This window comes from Trifolium pratense, linkage group LG7 (assembly GCF_020283565.1).
Source record: "Trifolium pratense cultivar HEN17-A07 linkage group LG7, ARS_RC_1.1, whole genome shotgun sequence".
In the NCBI taxonomy this organism is placed as follows: Eukaryota; Viridiplantae; Streptophyta; class Magnoliopsida; order Fabales; family Fabaceae; genus Trifolium; species Trifolium pratense.
In genome coordinates, this window is record NC_060065.1 from 31,217,516 (window position 1) to 31,244,258 (window position 26,743).

The 26,743-nt window shown below is 28.0% G+C and overlaps 2 protein-coding genes across 2 annotated transcripts; both read right to left on the reverse strand.

The window, feature by feature from the left end:
• Positions 1 to 5,509: 5,509 nt before the first annotated feature.
• LOC123898812 (peroxidase A2-like) lies at positions 5,510 to 7,621 on the reverse strand. Its single transcript, XM_045949825.1, has 4 exons — positions 7,296 to 7,621; positions 6,871 to 7,062; positions 6,393 to 6,558; positions 5,510 to 6,181 (listed from the first exon to the last, which is right to left on the reverse strand). Exons 1-4 carry the CDS (start codon positions 7,518 to 7,520, stop codon positions 5,703 to 5,705), a joined length of 1,062 nt encoding a protein of 353 aa, XP_045805781.1. The 5' UTR covers positions 7,521 to 7,621; the 3' UTR covers positions 5,510 to 5,702.
• Positions 7,622 to 8,753: 1,132 nt separating this feature from the next.
• On the reverse strand, positions 8,754 to 11,209 carry LOC123898811 (peroxidase A2-like). Its single transcript, XM_045949824.1, has 4 exons — positions 10,874 to 11,209; positions 10,334 to 10,525; positions 9,556 to 9,721; positions 8,754 to 9,426 (listed from the first exon to the last, which is right to left on the reverse strand). Exons 1-4 carry the CDS (start codon positions 11,096 to 11,098, stop codon positions 8,945 to 8,947), a joined length of 1,065 nt encoding a protein of 354 aa, XP_045805780.1. The 5' UTR covers positions 11,099 to 11,209; the 3' UTR covers positions 8,754 to 8,944.
• Positions 11,210 to 26,743: the final 15,534 nt, after the last annotated feature.

The following is a 26,743-nucleotide window of genomic DNA, read 5'->3' on the forward strand; positions in this document are numbered from 1 at the left end:
CGGTTCAGTTTGGATCGGTTTTGAGGTAAAAACTCATCCGATCTAAAAATAAATTTATTTGCGGTTTGGTTCGGTTTTGGATGACAAATAAAAAAAATTCGATCCAATCCGATCCAATATTATGCGGTTTAATTTGGATCGGTTTTTGGATATCCAAATTATAAATTGTAATTTTTTTTAATAAATATAAATATTATAAAAAAACACTACAAAATAATAGTTTGACATTTTTGACAAAATAAATATTAAGTTTGATGTAAAATATGACATATAATATATTGAAAATTAATATTTTGGAATGACGATTACCAATTATATTCGAAACATATAAAAAGTAAAAAAAATAGATTAAATTAAACTAACATATAGTATTATCAAAATTTAAAATAGATTAAATTAAACTAACATATAGTATTAACAAAATTTAAAATGGAAAAAAAAGGTTAATGCAATATATATATATTTATACTAATAAAAAGATAAATAAATGGCTTAATTAGTAAAATGGTCCCTTAAAGACATTTTTTGTTTCATATTGGTCCCTTAAAGAAAAAAAGGTCTAAATAGGTCCCTTAAAGAAAAAAAGGTCCGAATAGGTCCCTTAAAGACATATCCGTTAATCAGTTTGGTCCTATTTAGACCTCTTTTTAGGGACCAAACTGATTAACGGAGATGTCTTTAAGGGACCTATTCGGACTTTTTTTTCTTTAAGGGACCTATTTGAACCTTTTTTTCTTTAAGGGACCAATCTGAAACCAAAAATGTCTTTAAAGGACCATTTTATTAATTAAGTCTAAATAAATATTAAAATATATGTATGCGGTTTGGTTCGGTTTGGATCGGTTTTAAGAAATCAATCCGAAATCCGATCCGATCCAGCGGTTTCACAAAAGAACATCCAAAAAACTTCGGTTTTTTGCGGTTTTTGGTTTTTTTGGATCGGCTATCGGTTTTTATTTGGATTGGTTTGGATTTGAGCACCCCTAGTTAGATCCGTTGGGATAATTAGTAAAATGGACATATAGTAATAGGTTAGTAACAAAAGTTTTTCTTTTTAACGCCATGAAGTATTTTGCCATGTACACGTTTATTTTTACCAATATTGATAATAAGTTTCATTATTTAATTAAAGAAAACATAATGTGACATATTTATTCAATAATAAAATTTTGATTAGGAGGAAGTTGAAACCATTTAATGTCAAAATTGATCTATGAATTAGATTAAGCGGTCAAGTGAACTGAATATTGGTGGTGAAAACAAAAAAACTTATTAATTGAATATTTTTTTTAATAAGTTTTTTTGTTTCAATTATGCCCATTAAATATTCTCTCCATCCCAAAATATAAGGACTAGTTGACCATTAACTACTATCTATGATACAAAACTTGTCCCAATTATGCCCATTAAGGTTCTGTTTGGCAAAAATAGCGGTTGACTAATAAGCTAGCTGATAGCTTTTGGCTGATGGCTGACAACTTTTGGCTGATGACTTATAGTTGATAAACTAATTGAAGTGTTTGGTAAAATTAGCGGTTCAACTAGATGATAAATGTAAAAAGACATAAAAAGACATTGTTAATTAAGATAGTAATTTAAATTTATTAATTAATATATTTCTTATATTTTATTATTAAACTACTTTTTTTGTTTAAATTTTATTTTCTATAGTCATGGTTTTTCTAAAAACTAACAGAAAAATATTGAATGTTTATTAATGTTTTTTATTTATTTTAATTTTGGTAGAAATCAATAATAATAAAAGTATACATAATAAGAGTATACGTATACGTACTATTAATAAAAAGAGTATACGTACTACGTACAATTTAAAACACTGAGTTGATACAAAAATAATAATAATAATAATAATAATAATAATAATAATAATAATAATAATAAGGGTTATATTATAACTAAAACACTGAGCAGCATAATTGTTTTCCGAAAGCGAGCAACATAAAATAAAAACTCAATTAGCACTTAAAAATTGTTACAAATTTTGTAAAAAAAAAAAAGTACTAATTAATAAGCATGGTTGCGTCAAAAAATTAATAAGCATGGTTTATTTAAAAAAATGGGATGGTATATATTAACATAAAATGTACAATTTTATTTTAAATCATAATAAATTATAAAGGATAAAATTAAATTTTAAATAAAATAACAAGGGTAAAAGAGGAAGAAAAAATGATAAGTTAGAAACTATAAACTCAGAAACTCTTGAAATAGCTTCTGGAAAATAAGCTAATAAAACAAGTTATAAGCTCTTTTTAAAAAGATTATTATCAAACAAGTTTTTTAGCTTATAAACCATAAAACAAAAGTTAAAAGTTAATTTTTTTGTCTTGCTAAACTGAGCCTAAATACTAGTAAAGTCTATAATCAGTGTCAATATTCAATACTAGTAATAACAACTTTTGCTAGGTTCTTTACCCCTAGTTGTTACCTTACCTAGTTGTTTGATTCTTTTGGTCTTACTCCCTCCGTCCCAAAAAGAATGACCCAGTTGACCGAAACACGCATGCCAATGCATAACTTTGGCGACTAATATCTTTAATTGTATAATAGTAAAAATTATAAAAAATTGATATTTTGAAAATACTCATCGAGACGAATCTAACAACATCTTATATGTTAATATTTATTTTTATTTATTAGTAGAAAAATATGGTCAAAACAATATATATGAATAGTGCATATATTCAAAATGGGTCATTCTTTTTGGGACGGAGGGAGTATTTGTCTGCTGGTTCTTTCTTTCTACTTTTCCTTTTTTCTTTGCACACTTTTATGCTATAAGATCGAATACAATTATCCCCCATTCTTCTTAAAATATAAGAACTAGTTGACCCTTCAAAAAAAAAAAGAACTAGTTGACCACTGCACATATATCGATGCATAACTTTGATTAAGAATATACTCTCTCCGTCCCAAATTATAAGGGAAAATAAAAGAATCACACTTATTAAGAAAAAGTAAAACATGAGAATTTGAAGTATGATTTTGTGGGTTTTCCTTGGAATAAGTTGCATAGGAAGATGTAAAAATAATTTTTATTGGTTGTTGTTTATTGAGAAAATGAGAGAGAGGAGAAATTAAATGCAATTTGCATTTAATTTTATGAAAATAAGGAAAAAACATTCTTGAAAATGATTTTTTCTCTTATAATTTGGGACAAAAAAAATGGTTTTTTTTCCCTTATAATTTGGGACGGAGGGAGTATTTAATTGCCCATTAGTAAATATTATAGAAATTTGATATTTTGAAAATACTCGTCGAAACAAATCAAACAAAATCTTATATGATAATATTTACATTTATATACTATTAAAAAAATACTGTCAAAACAAGACATATGAATAGTACATTTAGTCAAATAAGGTCTTATAAAATGGGTCGGAGGGATTAAGATAAAATATTTGCTTTATAGTAGTTCATTCTAATTTTGAATAATTTCTTTTGGAATATTTTTTTTTGGTTACATTTCTTTTATAATAAAGAATATCTAGAACCGACTTTATTGGGTATAAGAATTTCTTAATCTTTCTTTAGGTACTTTAATCAGTTACCTAAACCTTTAGACTTCTCATACCTAATCGTGCATATCTCACTCCATCTATATCTCTATCTCACAATATTGTTATGTTTTTAATAAGGTAACATGTCATGTTTTTAATATTCTTTTTGGAAATAAAACCCACTTAATTGTTTACAAGTGAATTGATGACGAGGATAATAAGTTGTTCCTCAATGTGCTGGGGAGGCTGTTTATGTTAATATATCTCATTTTGGTTTCTTCAAAAAAAAAAAAAGTTGTTCCTCAATTTTAAAACTTATAATTTATAATTTCTACTCAATTTTACCCATGTTATTCTTAATTGAAAAAATTAAATATTCATGAAATAAATATTTTTGTATGTCATTTTTTATTTATCAACTACTTCAATCGTTAATTTTACTAAATATTATAAATTGAAGCAGTTAACTTATACGCGCTAACTAATTTATCAACTAAAAAATATTTCCTCTGGTCACTATTATAAATAAACAAAAAAACAGTTTGTAAGATCATTGAAAAATTAGTACTAAAAAAAGATTTCATTTTATAATATAAATCAAATACATAAATATTTAATATACACTAAAAAAATAATTTTTTATTTATAACAATGACCGGATGAAGTACTCCATTCGTCCCAAAATATAAGAACCATTTGACCACTGTACGTACACCATTGCATAATTTTGATTACGAATACCTTTAATTGTCTATCTGTAAAAATTATAGAAAGTTGATATTTTGAAAATACTCGTCGAAACAAATTAAACAAGATCTTATATGATAATATTTACATTTATATTCTTTTAGAAAAATACGATCAAAACAAGACATATGATAATACATTTAATCAAATGAGGTCTTTTAAAATGAGACGGAAGGAGTATGTTACAACCGGACAAAACTTTAATACGAGACATTTAGATTATTTAATCAACCAATTAGTGTGCTGTATTGATGTTTTAAAATTTGACCAACATACTATAATGTCTACTACATGCAAAACAAGACAAGTTTCCAGAAACGATGATAACCAATTTAACTAATCTTATCATTGTCTTGATTCCAACACAAGTTCACATTGTTTTTTGCTTGTTGCTTGGATATATGGTGTACATTTGTCTTTTTGTCAAAAATGTTTGGTTTATTTAATTGTTCTGCCTATCGAAGAAAATCAACACATCAATTATATATTACTTCCTCCTCCGATCTCTTTTGTAAGTAAATACTATGCTTATTAAGAAGTTAATTTTTTGTCTTGTTTTTGTGTAAAATTTCTATTACAATTTCTAAAATGACATTAAAACATGTGCCTTATATGCACATGTTAACAACACCCTCAAAATTAAAATAATTAATCCTTTTTGGATTTATTTCGTATAAAATTTACATAGCTAGCATTCAATTTACTAGTTTTAAATAATACTCCCTCCGGTCCTTTTTATAAGGAACACTTTGAAAAAATCACACAGACCAAGGAAACACATTTAACATAGTTATTTTCATTTAATACTCTTATAAATTTAAATTTATTCCATGTTTACCCTTATTTAATTACTTTTTATTCAACTAACTTACTTATTTTTAAATTCTCTTTCATAATAAATAAGGGCATAAGTGAAATTGAACATTTAGAACATTTGAAAATTGGTCAAAGTTTCTTATAAAAAGGACCAAATTTTTTTCCCAAAGTGTTCCTTATAATAAGGACCGGAGGGAGTAAATATTAATAATTTTTTAGTCTAAATAGAAAAAGTGCACGTTGCAATTTAATATACACCTTCATATTTTTAGGTTAAATTAGCTAGTATAGAATTGTTGAAATAGTTGAAACCTTAAACCCAACTTTGCAACAAGTTAATTTGATATCATAATTGTTAGATTTAGAATAGTTATAGTTAGTCAATTCATCAAGGTATTATATTCTTCAACGTCCTTTGTCCAATATCTCAAAATATATGACATATAATTATCATAACAGAGCAAAACAGATCTTACAAACACTACATCAAATATGGCCATAGTGTACAAAGTACAAACCTATCACCATTCACCACAAGAAAGCACAACATGTATGTGCCTCTAACACACTCTTTATTACTAGGTACCTTTCTTATGAAACTAGTGTTAATTAAATTATTTAGTATGAGCTAACACCACCATCTTCTGAAGAATCTCTTGTCACTTTTGTAGCAAGACCAGAATTTCCATTAACAAAGTTACACTGTGTTCTAATTTCACCTTGAGATCCAGTTAACACTCCAATATTACCCATTTTAACCATTGAGACCTTAAAGTTTTCAAAGAAAAGGGTTTGATTGTTGTTGAAACTATCAACAATGGCAACTGTGTCTGCGCCGCTCGTGGAGGACAACTCTTGATCACTCTGAAACAAGCCCTTTCCAATTTTGAGGTTGGAGTAGTAGGCGGAGTCAAATGTATCAGGAGTAGTTAGGTCCAAATTGGTGAGGGTGGTACCAGGTCCATTATTGGGACATATTGATTGTAGTGTTTGTAAGTAGGTTGTGTTGAGAGTTGGATCAGGATTTCCAGTATTGCTGAAATTATATAAACGGTCTACGAAGAATTTGCATTGACCTCTACCAATTGTATGGGCACCTAAAAGTTATCAAATAAAAATATATACAATTAGACACACAAATATTGATATATCATGAAGTATATATATTAACTCAATAACCTTTTCAAATATCTCTAAAGACATTTATAAAATGGTCAAAATGGTGTCACTTTAGTTAATCATAATTCCTCCGTTCTTCAATTTTCTTTTAAAAAGATAAAGACGTGTGCGTACACACAATTTTTATACCTGAGAGTGCAACTAGATCAGTAGTGTTGAGACCTTGAGCAACAAATGCAGATTTTAGTTGAGTAAGGTTGAATGATGGACCTGGAAGGTTTTGATTAGCAAGGGTTTGATTTGCCGTTAAACTATCTCTCCTTCCAAGTGGAACTTTCCAATTAGGACCATCAGACTGTAGATTATATGTTGTTAAAAAAATGATAATTACAAGCAAAAAAGGAAAGCAAAAATAACATCAACATTTACCAGCAACATTTTGGATTTTAATATATCATTGATGGTAAACTCTAATATGAACATGGTCTACAATGGACTATATTGATAGAAATATTAAAAATTACAACGATTACAAATGTCGTCTCTTACATCAAGATGTTAATGATCTTCATAATTTTTATAATTAAAAAGATGAGTTAATTGATACTGATTTGATTAAAACAACGAAAAATAAGTATACATCAATCAATTAGGTTATGGTCCATACCAGAATAGAGGAAATTTGAGCAGCAAGTGCAAGAATATCAGCACAAGAAACTGTATTAGGACATGCACTTTCCACCGCGGTTTTGATTCGATTCACAACATCCAAACCTCTTATTGAGTTGTTATTAGGCACAGCTCCTTGCTCACTCACAATTGTAGAAGTGTCATTTAGCAAAATTGACGCATCACAACCCTTTCAAAAATACCAAAATTAAGTAAGACTTTGTGTTTAATCATTGAGTTTTGACTATGAAACGTCAAATTAACTTTGTCCATATTTAGATGACTGATCAAATGATAAAATCACTACGTATACTTTAAAACTTCAACACAATCACAAGTGTATGTTAATCTTATTGTGATTTTGTCAAACTAGCGTTGACTAAAAAATGTATCTAATTAATAAAAAAAAATGTAAATACATACCTGAACAAAACAATCGTGAAAGTGAAGTCTAATAAAACTGGCAAGAATACGAGGATCTGTCTTAGAAACGTTCCTTATTACTTCGCGAACAATGGAATGAACTTTCGGACAAGAATCCCTATAGAAGGAAGGATCAAGCTGTGCATCTGAAGAGAAGGGTAATCCTCCAAGTACAAATGCTACACAGCATAGAGCTGTCAATGTGAGATGAAAAGAAGAATTCATTATAACTTTTCTTAAGTTTTGAACTCTAAAACTTGTGCTTACCACATATGTAGTTGATATCTATTTATTTATAGAGAGAAAAATTGGCATGTGAATGCATTGTCCCTGCATTTCATTTCTAGATTTAGTTGTTTAAATTAACAATATTTAATTTTTCAATAATAGAGAAAAATATGTGCAACTTGCTGTCTATCATGAGCAGGTACATGTTGAAATGAACTGCTACGTCAATGAAAAAAGTTATAAAATATGACAACACTTTTTTCTTTTTCCTTTTTTCATTTTGAATCTTGCTTTTTATTTTTTTTTAATTTTTTATTTTATTTTATTTTATTTTAATTTTTATATGAAGGATACTTTAATTCTTTGGTTTTTTTTTACTTATTTAACTCTTTTATTCTTATTCATTATAGTTGTTTTCATTGTTATGCTTTTACATATATGTTATTTATTTTACCTATTGTGTTCTTAATTAAAAAAAATAAATATTAATTAAATAAATATTTTTTAATGTTATTTTTTATTTATCATCTAATTAGACCACTAATTTTACTAAACATTATAAATTGAGTCAGCTAACTTATCTATTATCAATTAGTTTATCCACCATATAAATTAACTTATGCTACAAATCAAAATCTTAATCTTAATAAGAGAGAGACGCATGGATAATTTAATCAACCAAGTATGCTGTATTGAAGATTTAAAAAATTGACCAACATTTGTTCAAAAAAAATAAAACATATAAATTGATTAACATTAGTTTAAAAAATAATGTGCACATGCAAAACCAAACTAGTTTCCAGAATGATGCTAACCAATTTAAATTATGCCCTTTAATATTCTCCTAACTAATTTTATCAAGGTATATGCCATTGTCTTGATTCCAACACAAGTTCACATTGTCACAAAGTGTTTGGTTCATTTAATTGTTTTGCCCCGTTGAAAAAAATCAAGTACTGTACAATATTTCATGTGGTTCGATGCCCTTAGCTATAATTTTATTAGTAAATTTAATATAATTTAGTTCTTGATAAAAAAATATTAACCTCACTAATAATTTATATCTGAATCCCCTGCTGCTAGTAACATGTTAATTATTTGGGCTCCAACCCCTCTTTGTAATAAAAAAATGTTAATTATTTGATATCATAATTATTAGTTAGAAATTTAGAATAGTTATAGTTAGTCAAGTCATCAAGGTATATTAAATTCTTCAATGTGCTTACCATATCTCAAAATATATGACACATATATAATAATTATCATAACAGAGGAAAACAGATCTTACAACACCACATCAATGGTCATAGTGTACAAAGTACAAATCTATCGCCACATGAAAGCACAACATGTATGTGCCTCTAGAATACACTCTTTATTACTAGGTACCTTTCTTATCAAACTTGTGTTAATTAAATTACTTAGTATGAGCTAACACCACCATCGTCTGAGGAATAATCTCTAGTGACTTTTGTAGCAAGACCAGAATTTCCATTAATAAAGTTACATTGTTTTCTAATTTCACCTTGAGATCCGGTTAACACTCCAACATTACCCATTTTAATCATTGAGGCCTTAAAGTTTTCAAAGAAAAGGGTTTGATTGTTGTTAAAACTATTGACAATGGCTATGGTGTCTGCGCCGCTTGTGGAAAACAACTCTTGATCACTCTGAAACAAGCCCTTTCCAATTTTGAGGTTGGAGTAGTAGGCAGAGTCGAATGTATCGGGAGTGGTTAGGTCCAAATTGGTGAGGGTGGTACCGGGTCCATTATTGGGACATATTGATTTCAATGTTTGTAAGTAGGTTGTGTTGAGAGTTGGATCAGGATTGCCAGTATTGCTAAAATTATATAATCTGTCAACGAAGAATTTGCACTGACCTCTACCAATTGTATGAGCACCTGAAATGTTTTCAAATCAAAACATATACAATTAGACACACATATAGATGCATAATGTAATTAATCCATTTTCCTTTTAAAAAGTTAGACGCACACAACGCACACATATATACACATATTTTTTTATACCTGAGAGTGCAACTAGATCAGTAGTATTGAGACCCTGAGCAGCAAATGCAGATTTTAGACTAGTAAGATTGAAAGAAGGTCCTGGAAGGTTTTGATTTGCAAGAGTCCGATTTGCTGTTAAACTATCTCTTCTTCCAAGTGGTACTTTCCAATCAGGACCTTGAGCCTGCAAGTTGTATCACAAGCAAAAATTATTAGTCTACGCTAATATAAGGGTAACTTTCAAATCATTTATTTAACTTACATTTATGACAATGATGAATACTTTTTTTTTTGGTAGAATAATGATGAATAATTTGTATCAATACTTAGTAATTACTAGAAAAATTTGATTAAACTACTAGTAACACATGTTTTTTATCAAGTAAACTAGTGACTAGAAATCATCTCTTAAGGTGAATGAGTGGGGAATCCAGGGTTCAACCCTAACCTTTATATACATAATATGATATTTTTACCAACTGAACATTGCTCACGGGTACAACATTGTTCTTATTTTATTGATTTTTTATTTTATTTTATCTAGTGTTCTTACTTCTTATTTTATTCTATGAACTAAACAAGTGCTGCAAGACAGATAATACCAATGAAGTTACACAAATAATTTTCCATCAAAAGAAAAGTCCAGCAAATAATTTTGTTTTATTAAAATGATAATACTCTTTTTTTATGGGAAGGATTTTCAACTCAGAGTGCATTTTGAATTCACTGTTTATGTTTTTTTAACTAGAAAAATGTAAATGTCAACTACTCAATACATAGAGGATATGAAACATACCAAAACAGAGGAAATTTCAGCTGCAAGTGCAAGAATATCGGCACAAGAAACTATATTAGGACAAGCACTTTCCACTGCAGTTTTGATTCGATTCACAACGTCCAAACCTCTTATTGAGTTGTTATTTGGGAAAGCTCCTTGCTCGCTTACAATCGTAGAAGTGTCATTCAACAAGATTGAGGCATCACAACCCTTTCATAAACATAAACATAGATATAAAATTTATGAGCTACAAATACATAAAATTAAGCAAGACTTTATGTAATGTTTTTAGCTTATTGAGAAATTGGTAGAAATTAATTACTCCAAATGTATAGGTGAAAACATGGAGGTGATTATGAAATATCAAATTAATTTTTTACATATTTAAATGACTCGTTAGTTTATAAAATTATTTGTGCGCATTTTGAAACTTCAATAAAATTACATGGTGTCGTCTTACATGATTTTGTAAAACTAACATTAACTAAAAAATGACCTTAATTAGAAAATCATTAAAAGTGATGAAGAAGTGCAGTTATATAAAATTAAAACACTTACTTGAACAAAACAATCATGAAAGTGGAGTCTAATAAAACTCGCAAGAATACGTGGATCAGTCTTCGAAACGTTCCTCAGTACTTCGCGAACAATCGAATGAACATCCGGACAAGTGTTCTTGTAAAAGGAAGGATCAAGCTGTGCATCTGAGGAGAAGGGTAACCCTCCAAGAACAACCACAATACAGCATAGAGCTGTCAATGTAAGGTGAAGAGAAGAGTTCATTTTTTTTCTTTCAAGTTTTGAACTTTGAAATTAACTTGTGCTTACCACACATATGTGGATGACATCTATTTATACATAGCTAGAGAGAAATATTGGCATGTGAATGCATGGTCCCTGCATTTAATTTTGAGATTTAGTTGTATAAATTAATAATATTGACATATATTTTTAAATTAATAATATTCAATTTTTAAATAACTTAGAGAAAAATATGTGCAAGTCGCTATCAATCATGAGCTGATACGTTAATGAAAAAGTTAAAATATGACTATACTTGTTTTTCTTTTTCTTTTTTCATTTTGAGTCTTGTATAGCTGTATATAGTAAATTTGAATATTTTTGACATGTTTGAAAGGTATGTGTCACAATTAATTCAAAGTCATAATTTGATATTGCTTTTCTAAACCGAGAAAGAGAAGAAAATCAGTCTCATATTACTAAATTAAAATATACATTCACCAGTTCACCAAAAAAAATAATCATTCACCAAAAATATGTAAATTAATTATAGTGAGACATGCAAGATTATGGTTTATCTAGAGATGTAAATTTGTATTTGTATGTAGAAACTCCATTCTCAAACACTTTATTATAATAATTTTATTTTTTTGTTTTTATATATATATATATATATATATATATATATTATTTATTTGTATTTTCACACGACATATGTGTATAAATTTTGTTTATATGTGATATTTGTTGTTGTTATAAACCGACAATAATGTTATAATTTTTTATTTATTTTATGATTACAATTTAATTTTGTTTACTACTAGTTTTGATTTAAAATAATAGAAATTCGACATTATGGATCAAATTCATAGTTGGTTGTTAAATTTAATTTCTGTTTTGCCTGTGGGATATTACTCGTCTGCAGATTGGCATCGTCTCGGCACCTCAGTTGATCTTCAAAATCTGTGCCCCTTTGACTTCGGCTGAAGAGATTGAGCATTTGAGCTAGTTCATTATCTTTGATTGGCTGTCGCTTATTTGTGTGGCACAGGCCGAGATGCCGTGGTGTCCGAGATTGATTCGCCGGCCGGTTCCATTTGCAGTCTGCTATTGGTGCTATTATTTTTGAGGATTTTTCATCAACTTAATTTTTGGTGGCCATGAAATTATGCTACCAACATGCATGCTTAAGGGATATTACTTGGTGTATTAGTTTTAATAGACTATTAATTTTTTTATCTGTTGTAGAAAGGATACACAAATTTGCTTACTCTGTCATTGGGGTAGCTCTGTGGACTGTGAATAAAGGGTTGGAATGTGTGTCTTGGTTTCTTAGTATTGTTATTAGTCAAGAGCTGCCTAAACAGCAAGAGTCTTTGCATTGTATGAGACTTTTCAAGGTATGCCTCATGCCAATTTAATAAAGTTCTTTTTGCCTTTTTTTTTTTAAAAAAGAAAATTATAAGGTCTTATTTAACAATTTAATAAAGTTAAATATTTATAATTTTAATGATAAATCATCATAGATTAATTTCGTGATGTACGCCATTTAAAATTTCTTACCATTTTAAACAATTTAACAATATATTGTTGGTGATGGAGACCGACATTTATTTCTTCAAAAATAATGCTTTTTCTTTTTGACTTATTCTTCAAAACTAATGCTGACAAGTAGAAAAATTGGTATTAGCGGAGGCTCAAAATTTAGCGAAGAAATCTGTACATTGATTTTTCTTTCTAAATGTATGATAAAGAGAAATATTAGTTTGAGAGAAAAACTAATCGATGTTTTGCAACGACAAAATTAATTTGGGAGGTCCATATAAATTTTAAAATATTGCTCTATTTTTAAAATAGGACTAGTACATAGCTCAGGAAATTGCCCAGAACCTCTCGATAGGGGAGAAGGAAATTGACAGGCTAAAATAAAGAGCTAAATCATCCAAAAGGTTAAGACAAGAGAAATGGACAATGGCTCTTCTCCTCTTGTGTTATTAAGAAATCCCTTCAACTCTTCTGCAAGATATTATTTATCCGATTAAATATTTTTTCTGAACATAACAAATGTTTTGATATTATTTTGAATCCGTTTAAATAGATGGTAGTTGTGTTTCTCATGTGTTTTTTTAGTTTTTTTCTACCGAGTCATTTAGGGTCTGTTTGACAAGTCTAAAAAGCTAGCTTATAGCTTATGTCTTATGGCTTATAAGTTAAAAGACCTGTTTGGTAACAATCTTTTTAGAAAGAGCTTATACTTATTTTACTGACTTATAGCTTCTTTTCCAAAAGTTATTTCAAGTAGCTTATGAGCTTATAGCTTCTAGCTTATCATTGTTTATTCCAATTTTATCCTTATTTTTATCTTAAATACATTTTTATCCTTTAAAATTTATTACAATTGAAAACAAAATAAGTATGTTATATACCGTATTAGAGGAGTGCTAGCAACACACTCTTTAACTAACACACTCTAACACACTTTCTTCTATTAGTTAAAATTTATATGGGTCCCATAGGGTCCACATTTTTGTGTGGGACCCATGTGAATTTCAACCAATAAAAGAGAGTGTGTTAGAGTGTGTTTGTTAAAGAGTGTGTTGCTAGCATTATTCTACCGTATTATTTTTTTACACTTGTCCCTATTTTTATTCCTGAAGCGTTGCTGTAAGTACCCCTATATTATCACCGTTTTATTTTTATACTAGTATTACTTTTGATTTATCATTTTATATATATGTTACTCCGTATAAGGAAATTGCTTGTTATTACCTGTACGTAATATTTGTTATAAAAACCTAAAAAATGTTAAATATTATAAAACCTAAAAAATGTTATGTTTAATTTTTTTTATAAAGTATAATCATTGAAATGAAAATAAATTTAAAACAAAATTTTAAAGAATAAAATTTAATTTAATAATATATAAAAGATATATTAAATTAATAAATTTAAATAACTTTGAAGTATCTTAAATATTAATTAGATATAGATTTTATAAAAAAAATTACAAGAGATTTTATTATATCTTAAGAATGACTTTTTATGTCATTTTACGTTTATCAGTCAGTTAAACCGCTAATTTTATCAAACACTTCAATTAGCTTATCAGCCATCAGCTATAAGTTATAAGCTAGCTTATCATCCAACCACTATTTTTGCCAAACATAGCCCTAGTTTCTAGAATCTTTTAGATAATTAGTCATTTAGTTTCTATAATCTTACTCAAAGATATCTCTTAATAGTATAAATCTTACTAAAAAATATTATCCGACAGTGTAAATCTCACTAGAAGATATCTCTCAATAGTATTTTTCTAATCTGAGCAATCTCGGAGCAGAAGATTAACTATCTTTTATTAGATGAATGCACAATATTTGTTGGCCTCATATATCACTTGCAGTACAAAAAAAAAAGTTTAATAAAAATGCACGCGCGGATGGTATAAAGTAGTACTCCCTTCGGTCCTATATATAAGGAACACATTGAGAAAAATACACATACCAAGGAGACTTATTTTTTTATTAAAATTTCTAAAATATTATGTGTTATTCCAAAATTAACCTTGAGAATGTGTTTGTGTAATTAATGCATAACGTTGGAATATGTTGCACTTTACACAATTTAATAAGGGTATATAAGAGATTATCTATTTAATAAAGAATAAATTTAAAGAGTGTTTCTTATAAAAAGTACAAAAAAAATTTTCCAAAGTGTTTCTTATATATAGTACCGAAGAGAGTAACATCTATTCATTGCAAAAAAAAATAAGTAGTAACATCTATTTAATGTTATTAATGATAATCTCAAGTATTACAAAAAAATCTAAATCGCTAACATTTAATGTTACTAATAGTACTCTAAAATATTACTAAAATCTTTTAGTAACATTTACTTTATGTAACACTCGTTAAAATGTTACTAAAGGCGTGTGGTCCAATAAAATTAATTTGTGTGCTCCCAAATTCATTTAATTTAATTAGAGTCGTCACCAAACAAGTTCTATTCACTCCTCAGAATGATGGAAAAGTCTTGTATAGGATCACAACTATTTGGATACACCAATTGAACACACCTATAAAAGTACATATTAAATAATTATTTTAAAAATACATATTAAGATCGATGATCCCTGGTTAACACAATTCTTTAATTTTGTTTTCTTTTTTCATAAATAATTATCATAATCTCTTTTCTTAAAAATAAAAGACTAATAATATGTGCGGCACGCTCCTAAATTAGGAGTCGAGATACTTATGATCAACCAATTTTTTTTTCCAAATGAATACTATATTTTAGATAAGGTTGTGTGTTATATTGGAAAAAAAAAGAGTAAAGTTGTCCCTACTCCTTACATGCATAATTTGATACCATATGGCATATACTATACCTTAGGAGTATTCAATATTCAATTGGACATCAATGTCAGAAAAGCAAGAACAAGAAAAACACGGTACATTGTTTATGGAGTACTCCACGTTCACGAAATCAATTTTATTTTTGGTCATTGACTTGCTTTTGGTCATTCTCTAATCACTGTTTTTATCAACTTTGCATCCTTTTAAGACTAAAAACAAAGATTTTGTTGTTCGGAATATCAATTTTTAAATCCTTTCACATCACCATATGCTTTGTGAAAAGCATGTTCTCCACATATATAATTCATCTTTCTTTGTACCAAAAAAACAAATTCTTCTTTCTTTGTACCAAAAAATAATAAAACGATTCGTGTTTCTTTTTCCTTCTTTTATTTTATCCAAGAGGACAAAAAAAATTTGAATATTTATATAGGTTTAATTTTGTAAATCCTCCAAACCATGAAGAATTCAGAATGCTTTAATTGTTATTTTTCGATTTTTTCTAAATTTTTAATTTTAGACATTAAAAGTTTGTCTAATTAATAAAGAGTTAGCTCATATTTTACAAGAGTTAGTGTAAACTCAACTCTCTCCATAAGCGGCATAAAAATTTTCATAACTCATTTAGCTTAACTTAGATGAGATGATGCGAATCTCTTAGCTTAACTAAGGTCTTGAGTTCGATTCCTAGCTTAAAAATGCAACAACAATATTAAATTTTTTAGAGAGAGTTTATTACTCATTTGAATCTCATATAAAATTCGAGGAATTAGTATTCCACAAAGGATATTCAAATTTACAAAAACAAAAGTTCAACTCATCTAATTTTTATTAAAATAAATAGTAAATTCAACTTTGATTATATTGTCTTTAAAAAATATGACACATTTATAATTAATTTGCAGTTTTATTTTAATAAAATTAATTTGACATATTTTTATTTTTGACGCAATTAATTTGACATATAAAAAAGACTTATAATAGGACAGGTCATATATATAGGACATGGTGATAGTAGGAATCTGATGGAGACTTTCAGTAATTAGTATCATCACTCCCTTCTTCCTTACGTGTGTTTGATGACATATGTCTTCTTTATTTATAGAAACCAGTAATTTGCGGGGATCGATATAAACAAAACAATCGCCGTGTGTTAACGTGTGGAATTTTTTTCTTAAAATAAATGGATTTAAAGATGACAAATATTTGGAGAGTATCATACATTAATTTTAATATTTATTTTTTTAATATTTTTTAAATAAAAATAAAAATTTATCTAATTTAATAAATATGTAGATAAATTAATTAATAATTAAATATAATGAGAAATACAAAACAATAGATAACAATGATGAAATATACATAAATATGACAAAAATATATAATGAAAAATAAAATAATTAATTCTGATTATTCTCTTGTCAAATCTATAGAAATAAATTTTGATTATTCTCAAAAATAAAAAATATGACTTGAGAACAAAACAAATAAAAATTATGTAATATATAAAATAATATGAAATATGATAAAAAAAAAAGAAAGAAAGAAAGATTAAATGGCCATTTAATTATCAAACTGTAATATTTTTTTTATATAGATATAGAAGCTATTCAATTTGATTTAATAAAAAAAAGTAATATTAAATTGATGATACGGTACCTTATTTAAGGTACTATATTATAAATTTTGATACTCTCAATGTCACGTCATGAAACTCCAATGATAAAAAAAAGCATTGTATCATTAGTCTATGAAACCCTCTATGATACTTTTATTGGAGATACTATAAGTTTCGATTAACCCCCTAAATTTGACAATTGTGCAATTTTAGCCTCCAAATTTCAATTGTGCGAATTTGGACCCCCAAATTTACCCTGTTTTGCATTTGCTAGCTCCTGCTTGAAAATTTTGACTAAAAATTGAAATTTTTTTAAAATTTTGAAAAATATAATGAAATTAGTTTTAAAATTTAAAAAATGTATTTAGTTCAGAATATTGAGCCTGATTTTTCAACGGTCATAAACCGCCACAAATACGTTCTTGACCAAAAAAATTAAGATGATTTTCTGGAGATTTAAAGCAGCCGGTAAAATGTCTCCGTGTATTTATGGCGGCTTTTTTTTTTTTAAAATAATCGCTGGTACGATAGTTCTTTAAATTAATAGATAAATGAGTGTTTTTTGAAAGAATTTATTTTTTCTATCAATTAAAAAATTATAATAACTAAATATTATTTTATCAAAACTGTCCAAAAAAAATTAAAATTTTTATTGCTCATAATAGTGAATATTGAATTTTATTTATGAAAAATGTAAAAACTTAGTATAATGCTTTTAAAATAAAAATTTATATCTTTCCATGAAATTATTTTCTCTAAGATATAATAGTCAGCAAATAGTATTTTTGATTCATTGAAATAATTGTTAATTTATTAATTTAACGATAAAGTGTGTCGGTACATTTGAATTTATCGAATGTATCATAAAAACTCTCTAATTTTAATTTAAAGATCAAGTATGTCGATACATTCACATTATTAGCCTTCACTATAATTTAATTTTTAATGAGACCAAATTTTTATATAATGTTTTTTTCACTAAATATGAATACATCTCAATTTGAGTTTCAAATATTAGTTTACCACCTACGTTATGAGAATCTAGCATTTACCACAGAATCGAGCCTCAGGCGAACAGACAGTCACCAATACCATACCAAAAAAAACAGGTCAAGCAAATCAACCACACATTCGACACCGACAACATAGAGGATGGATTGCACTATCCACTCAAGTAACAATCTAAAGTACATGTAGATCATCAAAGAATATGTAATATTAATGCTAAACCAACTTACCTATCAAAGACAAAAAGAATGATAAATAAACTTCAATTAAGCATAATACTATATAAATATTCTAGATATAACTTGTACATTTGGAAGAAGCAAGAAATCTTATGCTCAAGATCTTTGAGTTGAAATTAAACCAACTCTAATTTGTCTGTCTTGTTTGTCTCCCGATCGAGCTAGCTTGTTGATGAAATTTTGCATGTAGTAAAGTCAGCTAACCGACCAAGCAAAATTATTTGCATGCATATACCTAATGCGATAAAATTTGCGTCCTCTAAAATGAGTAAAGTGTAAAGTCAGACAATAAAGAGTTAATATGATCGTAACATCCTCATGATTTGTTATAATGTATATATAATATCCATCTTAAATTTATCGAATAACAATTGATATTACTTATTTTACATTTTAAAGTGAATCGTTCACTTTAGAGGAGCATGATCCATATGATAACCACGTGTTGACATGATAATTTGTTAGATTGTTCAAACTTTAAGTTAGCTAGATCAAATCTAAATCTTTAGACTTTAGTGCATTATTAGTCATCATATATCAAACAATTCATTAGTGTATAACATAATCTACTGCCCTGTCTGAAGCTTGAATTTAACAAAAACGAAGTTTGAAATTTTTTAAGAAACTAGTCCCACACCCGTGCGATGCACAGGTGTTATGTGATATTTTATATTATAATGTTGAAAAATTATTCGTATAAATTGTAACAATAAGTATTATAAAATGAAAATAATAATAATAATAATAATAATAATATAAAAGTGATGTACTTATCACTTCCTCCAACCAATATATATACCTATATGTATAGAGAATGAGTACGGACCATTAAAATTGAATGAATTTTTTTTTTTTGTGGGGTGCGCCAGCCTAGTGCAACGCATAGGCGACACACTAAAATTGAATGCAATATGATAATGATAATGGTTATTATATATTTCAATCCCATAACCTAACTTTTTGCATAACCTTCACTCTTCTCTAAAATTATAATGTAATTAAGTCAATAATGTATACACTCTTCGTATTTTTTTGTGTGACTAAATTATAAACTCTTTGTTGTTTCTATGAAAACGGTTGACATTTAAATGGGATAAATGTTGAAAGAGAATCCAACTATGTTCATCTTCATTGTCACTAAGAAATGTTATAATAATGTAGAAAAGTGTAACATCTTGTGACATCAATTTTTGGATAATTGGAGAGGTATAATTCAATAATAATGTAGAAAATTGTAACATCTTGTGACATCAATTTTTGGATAATTGGAGAAACATAATTCTTTATTATTTATTATGAGATTGATATAATATAAAAAAAAAATAGAGATGAGAATGATATAATATAAGGAAGTGATGTGGAAACAAAAAAAAAATAGAGATGAAAATGATATAATATAAGGAAGTGATGTGGCATTATTGTGTGATTTAATTGGATGTAAATGGGTGATGTGGATTAGGGTTAAGATGGATAGTAGGAGAACTATCTAGGAATTATATATATAGTTGGAGAAACATAATTCTTTATTATTTATTATGAGATTGATATAATATAAAAAAAAAAATAGAGATGAGAATGATATAATATAAGGAAGTGATGTGGAAACAAAAAAAAATAGAGATGAAAATGATATAATATAAGGAAGTGATGTGGCATTATTGTGTGATTTAATTGGATGTAAGTGGGTGATGTGGATTAGGGTTAAGATGGATAGTAGGAGAACTATCTAGGAATTATATATATAGATATGTTTTGTTAGTTTTGACTTTATTATTATATTTGTGCATTTATTTCTATTGTGGTTGTTCATTTTGTTGTCATTTCGATATAAAATTTCATGTTGTGTCTCAACACGAAACATGTCTTTGACTTCAGATATGCCCATAAAATTGAGTGTTATATATATATATATATATAGATCAAATTACACGGTGTAACATTTGAGTAATGTTATACCCGCTTAATAACGCTTTAACGAATACACATTTTACAAAATTCACCGTTAGATTGAAAGCTTATATAGTGTAGATCATTTATGTTAAATTTTACAAAAATCTAAAATCATTTGACATGTTATTAAGAATGATCAAGATTAACGGTATTTAATAAAAACGCATAAACCGTTAATCTTGATCATTCTTAATAACATGTCAAATGATTTTAGATTTTTGTAAAATTTAACATAAATGATCTACACGATATAAGCTTACAATCTAACGGTGGATTTTGTAAAATTTGTATTCGTTAAAACGTTATTGAGCGGTGTAACATTACTCAAATGTTACACCGGTGTAATTTGATCCATCCCTATATATATATATATATATATATATATATATATATATATATATATATATATATATATATATATATATATATATATATGAGCACCTAAAATTGAAACATATATAAATAAATAACCATATACTCCCTCCGTTTTTTTTTACTTGTCGTTTTAGGAAAATAAATAAATTAAGAAAGTGTATTTTTGCACCTTATCTTCCTATTATACCTTTATTTTAATTCACCAATAATGGGTCTTGCTAACGAGTACCCCCGGGGCACTCTTTAAATATTCTATTTAAAGAAAATTTTTATTAAAAAAGTTAAACACTACAATTTCCAATGCGTTGACTTTACGCATTCCGATAAAAATTCTATAAAAAGTTTACTATTTAAGGGTTTAAAGAGTGCCCCGGGGGCACTATTTAGCATTTGCCTTGTTTTTTTGCACACACTTTCTCTTTCTAATAAATTTAATATATCATATACAAAAAAAATTAATATATTATGTACAAAAAAAAATTAAAAGAAAATATATATTAAATCTTTTACGGTTTCAACAACTACTTCTAAATATTTGGAATTTACATGAGGGTATAATAGACAAAATATAACTTTAAATTCAAAACGACAAGTAATTTGAAACAATTTTTTTTCTTCTAAAACGACAAGTAAAAAAGAACGGAAGGAGTATATTATTTTTATGTTGCCATAATATTCACATCATTATCGTAAATAAACAATCATGAATGTAACAACAAAAAAAAAAACCACCAAGGCAATTTTTAACTGAAACTCACAAAAACGACCAACCTCATTAAAGAAAAATTGTACTTTTATATCGGTCTTTTATCGGTCTCTGTTTGTCTTGTATAAAAACCTAGTTTATTAATAATATATTTACTGTTAAAAAAATATATTACTTTGGAAAACAAACATAAAGAATTAATTAGTTAATTACGTACAGCAAAATAATTTAAAGGAACGCAAATTTAAAAGTAATTTTACATATACATATCTTATTTGAAAACAAATCTTTCAAACATATACATAATTTTTTGGAATAGCATGTCAAATAACCGATTATCCCAAAACCTTAAGGTGTTAGGATAGAGTCATATCAATGGTTTTATATTATTTCTAACACGTCCCCTCACGCAAGAGCCCACTTGGGGTTGAAGCGTGGATAATGCATAGGCCCACCTACCATATGCTTAAATTCCACTTTTTAATTAGAAAGTGAGGGGAGAGAAGATCGAACTCTAGACCACTTAGTCATAGAGGCTCTGATACCATGTCAAATAACCGATTATCCCAAAACCTTAAGGTGTTAGGATAGAGTCATATCAATGGTTTTATATTATTTCTAACACATCTTAGAATTGAGTATTGGGCCTAACTCATCCTTACAAAACCGGCTTGTAAGGTGAGGATTGCCTCTAGTATATAAACACTTAGTCAGGCCATACCGCAACCGATGTGAGACTTCTTAACACCCCAGCTCGCGCCAAGCGCTATGGGCTTGAGGCGCGGATATGAATGGTGGAGGGCCCGATCAGAAACCTAATTGCAGGCGGCCCGATGAAGTGGCCCAGCGAATCGTGGCTAGGCTCTGATACCATCTTAGAATTGAGTATTGGGCCTAACTTATCCTTACAAAACCGGCTTGTAAGGTGAGGATTGCCTCTAGTATATAAACACTTAGTCAGGCCATATCGCAACCGATGTGAGACTTCTTAACAAGTGTTTGGTTGGCAAAATGAGTCTCCTACTAGGACCTTGTGCCTGTAGTATTTCACCATAGGCAAAATGAGTGTTGCTCTTAGGCTTGTGAAGTATCTATTTAATTTTCAAAGATGATGACATTATATTTGACATAAATTATTTTATACATAGAAATAGAATCATTTAAAAATTGCATTTGGGATTCAATGTGGTGAATGAAAATGCAATACTATTTATTATAGAATGAGACATATAGTACAATGTTTTGATCTATTAATGTGTTTACATGGAATACAAAGATTATTCTAACACGTTACGATGCTTGATTGAAATACTTTAAACACATTCCAACAAAAGACAATTTATACACGGGTCATAAAGTAAAAAAGTTATAGATTAGGCATCTTTTATAGATCTAACCTTGTTAGGATACTATTATTGGTTCAAAATTTTTATTGTCATGATTAATTTTCGATAAAAAATTTGTAAAATATATAAAATAGGTACTTTTCTCAAACTAAATTTTTTTTATAGATCTAACATTATTCCGTTGGATGGAATGAATCTTTTCCTGCGAGCTGATGTTACTGGGACTACTAGATAATTTTCTTCTTGTGTTTTCCTTTTTTCTTCGTCTTGTACCAAAAAAACTAAATTTTTTTATACGCAAAAAAATATTAAATTTCTGACCATTTATTTAAAAAAGCCATTTTTTTATTATTTAGAATAACTATTGTTCACTTACATAACTTTACTTTTTTTTTTTTTTTTCTTAACATAACTTTACTTTTACTAGTACGGAAAAGTAAGAAAGTTGGACCCGTACACTCGAGCTTTAATTATTTGATGGTACTAATTAATGAATAATTTTAGAAAAAAGAAGGCACGGCAACTAAAAGATTTTTTTTATTTCCTTTTCATTCCTTCAATTTCTAGTAAAAATGAGACTCTATAATTTAAAGTTTGATTAAAAAAAAAAGTAAAATTGCGATAAAGATAGATTTTGTCGTTTTGTAAAAAAAAAAAGATAGATTTTGTCGATGAACCATGCATAAACAATATTATTGTAATTCATGTATGTTGAACATATTATTTAATATTTTAATGGTTTTTCATTTCGTTTATTAAAAACAAAAAGTAATCACAATCAAAGTTTATAATTTTCAGTCATAAATCTATTTTATAGTTAACAACAAAAATATTGAGCTCAAATAATTAATGAATTTCGTCCAGATCAAAATGATTGGAAGAAATTCAAATTCAATTTATGATAGGAACAATTCTTGACCATATCATTTATACCAATTTTTTTTTTTTGCTTTTTAGCTTAACCTAAATCAAATGGTACATCGGTGGGTTGAGTTGTTCAATTGACTTGAACAAAAATTTACAAATGTAAGTGATTTAGAGTCCAATCCATGACAAAGAGAAAATATTAATCTAATGAGTAATTATTAATTTTATCCGTTTTAAAAAAATGGTTATTATTATTATTATTATTATTATTATTATTACTTTTGAACGATAAATATATTATTAATAAAAATTAGGTCTTTGCTCAAGAACCAACGTAGACTGATAAAAGAGAGACGACGAAATCAGATCTCTGCTCAAGACGAACGTAGACCAGTAAAAGAAGAGCTACAAAACAAAATTGTTTTATTATTGTAAAAAGAAAATATGTTTTACCTTAACCGACCGAAACGTAGACGGCACAAGTTTGTTGAAATTGAGAATACATCACCACTTAAAACATATTTCATTTTTTTTTTGGTTACAAAACATATTTGATTTAATTTCGAAAGAAACTAGAAGAAAAGATAGACAAGGTGGAGAAAAAAAAAATGAGGAACCTTCCACTTTTCATTATTTCTTTTCCAAATAAAACGAGACAAAAGAAAGTTTTTCGTGGACCCACAAATAAGTGTTCCTCTCAAAAATGGAAGAAAAGTTGGAAGGAATATGAATTTAATGAAATGAGAAGACCAAAAATACTATTATCTATCGACTAGATATACATTCACGAAAATCACCATTTCAATCCTTACAATGTATATTGTCATATTGATCTCTAACTACATCGAAAATCTAATTAAATCATTCACTTTTTGCTATATTAGTAAATTAGTCCTTGACATCAACCGATCAGTGAAAAATGCTGATGTGGATATTGTGGATACTGAGAAGGATAAATGACATGTTAATTTGTTCTTAAGCAGGGACGGAGGCATGTACAACATTGTGTTTTGTGTGGGCATAGGTCTGCACTAAATTTTAAGATTTTTTTTTAATGGAATATGTATGTATGTATGTATGTGTTGAACACTTGACTAGTTAGGCCCATATTCAGGGTCGGTCCCGAGTATTTGGAGGCCCTGTTTGAAAATTAAAAATAGATTTTTAATAAAAAATACAATTTTTTTTTAAAAGTTATTCTCTATTTGAATCGTAAATAACATAAAAAATAGTCATCATAGTAAATAACATCTAAAAGCGACATATTTTAATCAATAACATTAAAATACATCTTCAATCTAATATCATTATCAACTTACGATTCTTTCGTGAACAAAAACTTTCTTGAAATGTTAGTTTCTTTTTTTACAATCAACCGCAAGTTACTTATAAAATTAAGAGTGTGTCTATTAATTTTTTTTAGTACTAAAATATTTTTAGTAGTAACAAAGTCATTATTTTTTTTTACATATATAAATTTTTTAATAGACCGGTATAAACAATTTGAGGCCCCTAAATATTTGAGGCCCTGTGCGGTGGCTCACCTTGCACACCCACAGGGCCGGCCCTGCCCACATCAATTTATCATCCAATAGGAAACTACTATGAAAACTTATATTCCACTCTAACCAATCAATACACTCAGGTTGTACACACGTGACACTCAAGTTGTACACACTACACTTGAAGTTTCATTATTTTGTGACCATCATGAAGTTGTACACACTACATCATGAAGTTTCATTATGGATGATACCTATCAGACATATAAAAAGTCAAAGCGCAACTTAGAGAAAGTTTCTAATTTACATTACTTTCAAGTTCAATTGTTCTATCAAGTGATTGATCGATAACTACAAGAGTTGAATAATCATTTTACAGAAGTGGGTACTGAGTTGCTTCTTTGTGTATCTTGTTTAAGTCCAAGAGATTCATTTTCTGCATTTGATAAGAAGAAGTTGCTTCGTTTAACTCAATTTTATCCTTCAGAATTTTCTCCTATTCAAATATTAGCTCTCGATTCTCAGCTTGAAAATTAGTTCATAGATGTAAGCTCTGAAGATGCATTTTCAGAATTAGAGGGGATTAGTGATCTTAGTATAAAAAAGTTAGTGGAGACAAGAAAACATATTGTTTATCCGTTAGTATATTTGCTTTTAGAGTTATCTTTGATACTACCTGTCGCAACTGCAACAGCTGAAAGAGCTTTCTCTGCTATGAAGATTATCAAGAATGAGTTGCAAAATCGCATGGGTGATTCATGGTTAAATGAGTTGAAAATGAGAAACTCATTCAATCTTTTTAAAAGATAGCAAGTCGTAGAGAACATTTGTGATGTATATTTTTACTCTTTAAAATAAAATGTATAATATATTTAATGCTACAAATTTAAATATATGGTGCCCCCTCTATTCGAAATTCCTGGCTCCGTCACTCTTCTTAAGGACTAATTTAACAAACAATACATAACTTCTCCACCTTAAAATCCACCAATATGGAGAGAAAAGCTTAGTTTCTTCTTGAATTCTCATTCTTATAGCCGCTTTATCCAAACAGTCGAGGTACGTAGATGATGATGGGAGGTGGTGCACATTCGTCATTGTGATTTTCTCAATGGAAAATGAAATTTTACATAAAGACGGAGATAGTATATGCTACACATTGTTTTTCTCATTTATCATAATGTTGTTTTTGTCATTTTATAAATAGGAATATTTCTTTCCTCTCACTTTCCATCCGACCAAATGAAAAAGGAATTTTTTTTTTTTTTTTTACTTTTCTTTCATACCACTTAAAGTGAAATAGAATTAGGTTTGAAGCTTAAAAATATTTGAGGCTTAATGTGGTCGCTTAGTTAACAACCAACCCTTTAAGGAAAACCCTGTTTTCTTGCTATGCTCTCTTATTCATGTAACATTTCACCTCCCTCCAATTCATTTGTTCCATACTTGCTTCGGTTAATTGAATTGAACGAATATCATCATTTATATTGAGAGAAAAAAAGGGTGTCAACAAAAGTAGATAGTAAAATTGTCCAAACTAGCTTCTTAGTTCTTAGCAAATTATTACTAATTTTGAAACCACTGATGTGCTAAATGTACTCAAAACTTTATTTGACATATCTATTAAGAAGTCCATATCTAATGCGATATGACATGAACATAGATTTATAAGTAGAGACAATCACCACCTTAAAAACTGATTTATAGGGTTAGTCAGGAAT